Source organism: Nicotiana tomentosiformis, chromosome 2, assembly GCF_000390325.3.
Source record: "Nicotiana tomentosiformis chromosome 2, ASM39032v3, whole genome shotgun sequence".
Classification (NCBI taxonomy): Eukaryota; Viridiplantae; Streptophyta; class Magnoliopsida; order Solanales; family Solanaceae; genus Nicotiana; species Nicotiana tomentosiformis.
The window spans coordinates 52,126,933-52,131,689 of record NC_090813.1 but is presented as its reverse complement, the minus strand read 5'-3'; the positions used below and the strand labels follow the sequence as shown (position 1 = coordinate 52,131,689).

Sequence of the window (4,757 nt, the reverse complement as noted above, 5' to 3'; positions counted from 1 at the left end):
GGCAGTGCTTAGCCTCATACAAGGAAAATGATACAGTGCTTAGTCTCATGAAATTAGGAGACGGTGCTTAGTCTCATGCAAGGAAATGAGACAGTGCTTAGTCTCATGCAAAGAAAGGCAATGCTTAGCCTTATGCAATTAGGGATGTAGTGCTTAGCCTCATGCAAGGAAAATGAGGCAGTGCTTAGTCTCATGCAAAGAAAAGGAGACAATGCTTAATCTCATGCAATTAGGAGACCGTGCGTAGTCTCATGCAAGGAAAGGCAGAGCTTAGCCTTATGCAATTAGGGAGGCAGTGCTTAGCCTCATGCAATAAAAGGAGACAATAATTAGTCTCATGCAAGGGAAGACAATGCTTAGCCTTATGCAATTAGGGAGGCAGTGCTTAGCCTCATGCAATTAGGAGACAGCGCTTAGTATCATGCAATTAGGAGACAGTGCTTAGTCTCATGCAAGGAAATGAGACAGTGCTTAGTCTCATGCAAGGAAATGAGACAGTGCTTAGTCTCATGCAAAGAAAGGCAATGCTTAGCCTTATGCAATTAGGGAGGCACTGCTTAACCTCATGCAAGAAAAAGGAGACAGTGCTTAGTCTCATACAAAGAAAGGCAATACTTAACCTTATGCAATTAGGGAGGCAATGCTTAGCCTCATGCAAGGAAAATGAGACAATGCTTAGTGTCATGCAAAGAAAGGCAATGCTTAGCCTCATTCAAAAAGAGGGCGATGAGTGATAGTAGAGTATTTCTTAGCTGGAGATATTCCTGTTATGTTCATTGTGCCTGCATCCAAAGAAAAATCGTGAGCTTTGCGGGGAAGGTTGGTCCGTGCTTTCACCTTCTTGATTTGCTTTTGCTCTTGTTTCGAGATCCTGTTCGAGTTGTCCTGGGTAGCATCTGATTGTTTATAAAATAAAGTTTTTGAGAAAATATGCGTGCATTTGATGAATGTAGCTAATTAAAAACATAGTAATATGCAATATCAAGTAAGTTAGATGAACCAATGACTGTGACACTTTTATAGACATTGCGAATTCTTTGCATTAGAATTTTGAGGGTCCTCCTCAAAATTCTGCCCCAGTTCAATAAGCGATTCTTTGACCGTTCTTCATATGACGAAGTTGGCTGGACTTGCTCCAGAATTTTGGGGATCCTCCTTAAAATTCTGCCCCAGTTTCTGACCATGGTAAAAATGAAGATTTTATTGAGTTGTGACCGAACCCATAGGGCTGCCTACGTATTCCCTCTTAAACTGGAATCAGGTCAAGCTTAGTTCAGTTACACCAGAAGAAATGCGAACAATCTAAACATAGTATCTCTTGACTGCGTCTGAGTTGATGGGATTTGGCCAAGTTTCTCCGTCCATTTTCGCAAGTATGAGCGCTCCTCTTGTTAGTACTCTGTGAACCATGTAGGGCCCTTGCCAAGTGGGTAAAAATTTCCCTTTGGCTTCATCTTGATGCGGTAATATCCGCTTCAGCACCAGCTGGCCCGGTGTGAACTGTCTAGGTCTGATCCTTTTGTTGAAAGCTCTGGACATTCTGTTTTGGTAAAGTTGACCATGGCATACCGCATTCATTCTTTTCCCGTCAATAAGAGCTAATTGTTCATAGCGACTTCGTATCCATTCTGCATCACTGAGTTCAGCCTCTTGCATAATTCTTAAAGAAGGAATTTCGACTTCGACAAGAATGACAGCTTCAGTACTGTAGACCAGCAAGTAGGGGTTGCTCCGGTTGATGTGCGGACTATGGTACGATACCCCAATAAGGCAAATGGTAATTTCTCGTTCCATTGCTTGTGGTTGTCTACCATCTTTCTCAAAAGTTTCTTGATGTTCTTGTTTGCGGCCTCCACGGCTCTATTCATTTGAGGCATGTATGCTGTGGAATTCTTATGCTTGATCTTGAAGGTTTCACACATAGATTTCATTAAGTCACTGTTGAGGTTGGCGGCGTTGTCGGTGATGATGGATTTTGGCACCCCGAATCGGCAAACAATACGATCCCTGACAAAATCTGCGATGACTTTCATGGTTACAACTTTGTAAGATACAGCCTCAACCTATTTGGTGAAGTATTCTATGGCTACTAAAATGAACTTGTGCCTATTTGAAGCGGCGGGTTCGATCGGACCGATGTCATCCATTCCCCAAGCGGCGAAAGGCCAAGGTGCACTTGTTGCATTGAGTTCACTTGGTGGCACCCGTATCATATGTGCATGTATTTGGCACTGATGACACCTTTGAACATACCTGATGCAGTCTGTTTCCATAGTCATCTAAAAATATCCTGCTCTTAATATCTTCTTGGCTAAAACAAAATCGTTCATATGTGATCCGCAAGTCCCGGCATGTATATCTTTGAGCAGTTTGGATGTTTCCTTGGTGTCAACACACCGTAATAATCCTAGGTCTGGAGTCCTTCTGTACAGAATTCCTCCACTTTGGAAGAAATGGTTGGATAATCTTCAGAGTGTGCATTTTTGAGTATGATTTGCATGCTCCGGGTACTCTCCTTTTGCTAGGTATTCTTTGATATCATAAAACCACAGATTCCCATCTGTTTTTCTGCAACATGAGCGTAATAAGCTGGCCGATTATGGATCCTTACTGGAATAGGGTCGATGAAATTCTTATCCGGGTGTTGTATCATGGAATACAGGGTGGCCAATGCGTCTGCGAACTCATTCTGGATTCTCAAAATATGTTTGAACTCTATCTTTGTGAATCTCTTCATCAACTCTTGCATATAGTATAGATATGCTAATATTTTGGTATTCTTTGTAGCCCACTCTCCTAGAACCTGATGTACCAAAAGGTCTGAATCACCAATTACCAGCAACTCCTGAATGTTCATGTCAATGGCTGAATTGAGCCCAAGATGCAAGCCTCATATTTTGCCATATTATTGGTGCACTGAAATATGAGTTTTGCGGATACCGGATAATGTTGACATGTCTCTGATACCAAAATAACTCTGATACCCACTCATTTGAAATTTGCACCCCTATCGAAGAACATTCTCCAACCGTCGTAGGTTTCGGTTATCTCTTCTCCTACAAATGATATCTCTTCATCCGGAAAATACGTTTTCAACGGTTCGTATTCTCCTCCTACAGGATTTTCTGCCAGATGATCTGCTAATGCATGTCCCTTGATCGCCTTCTGAGTTACGTAGACGATGTCGAATTCACTCAATAGTATCTGCCATTTTACCAGCTTCCCTGTATGCATGGGTTTCTGAAAAATGTATTTCAGAGGATCCATCCTTGATATGAGATATGTGGTATAGGCACAGAAGTAGTGCCTCAACTTTTGAGCTATCCACGTTAGGGCACAGCAAGTGCGTTCCAGCAAAGACTACCGTGCCTCGTAGGATGTGAACTTCTTACTCAGATAGTATATAGCCTGCTCTTTTCTCCCCGTCTCATCGTGTTATCTCAAGACACAACCAAAAGCCCTATCTAGTACGGACAAATAGAGTAGCAGAGGTTTACCAGGTTCTGGAGGGACCGGGACTGGTGGTGTGGACAAATATTTCTTGATTTTGTCAAAAGCTTTCTAGCATTCTTCAGTCCAACTTGTTACGACACCCTTCTTTAACATTTTAAAAATCGGCTCACAGATCACAACTGATTATGCTATGAAACGGCTGATGTAGTTGAGACGCACCAAGAAGCTCATCACATCTTTCTTGTTCCTCGGAGGTGGCAAATCCTGGATAGCCTTGACCTTTGACGGATCCAACTCAATTCCTCGGCGGCTGACGATGAATTCTAACAACTTTCCGACAGGGACCCCAAAAGCACATTTTGCGGGGTTCAATTTTAAATTATACCTTCGAAGCCGATCAAAGAACTTCCTCAAGTCTGCTATGTGATCTGTACCTTTCTTGGATTTGATGATGACATCGTCCACATATACTTTTATCTCCTTGTGTATCATGTCGTGAAAAATGATTGTCATGGCCCTCATATAGGTGGCTCCAACATTCTTTAGGCCAAACGACATCATTTTGTAGCAATACACCCCCATGGTGTAATAAAGGCTGTCTTTTCGGCATCCTCTTCATCCATCCGGATCTGAAGATATCCCGCAAGCAATCCACAAAAGATTGGAGTTCATGCTTGGCACAGTTGTCGATCAGTATGTGTATATTAGGCAATGGGAAATATTTTTTGGGACTTGCTCTGTTTAAGTCCCGATAGTCGACACACACTCTGGCTTTCCCATCTTTCTTTGTAACTGGCACAATGTTAGCCAACCAGGTCGGATATTCAACCATTCTGAGAACCTTGGCTTTGATCTTCTTGGTGACTTCCTCCTTTATTTTCAGACTCATATCCGGCTTGAACTTTCTGAGCTTCTGCTTTACTGGTGGACACATAGGGTTGGTAGGTAGTTTGTGAGCTACTATGGACGTACTCAAACCGATCATATCATCATAGGACCATGCAAAAATATCCTCATACTCCTTTAAGAGCCGGACATACTCTTCCTTCTCTGACGGTGATAGGTGAATGCTTACACGCGTCTCCTTGACTATTTCGGGGTCTCCCAAATTAACTGTTTGGGTCTCATACAAATTGGACTTAGGCTTGTTTTCAAACTTTTTCACATCTCTGACAATTTTTTCGGGTATTATATCCTCTTCCAGATCCTCTGAATCATTATCCTTATGTTGCGTTGTCTCATTACATGTCACAGTCGTAGGTTCATCGAGATAGGTAATAATAATGCTGTAGAGAAAAATGTAA

At 42.2% G+C, this 4,757-nt stretch overlaps 1 protein-coding gene across 1 annotated transcript; it reads right to left on the bottom strand.

The window, feature by feature from the left end:
* Positions 1-1,302: 1,302 nt before the first annotated feature.
* LOC138904801 (uncharacterized) lies at positions 1,303-1,794 on the bottom strand. The gene has a single exon (XM_070193306.1). The coding sequence runs from the start codon at positions 1,792-1,794 to the stop codon at positions 1,303-1,305; it is 492 nt and encodes a 163-aa protein (XP_070049407.1).
* Between the last annotated feature and the right edge of the window lie 2,963 nt (positions 1,795-4,757).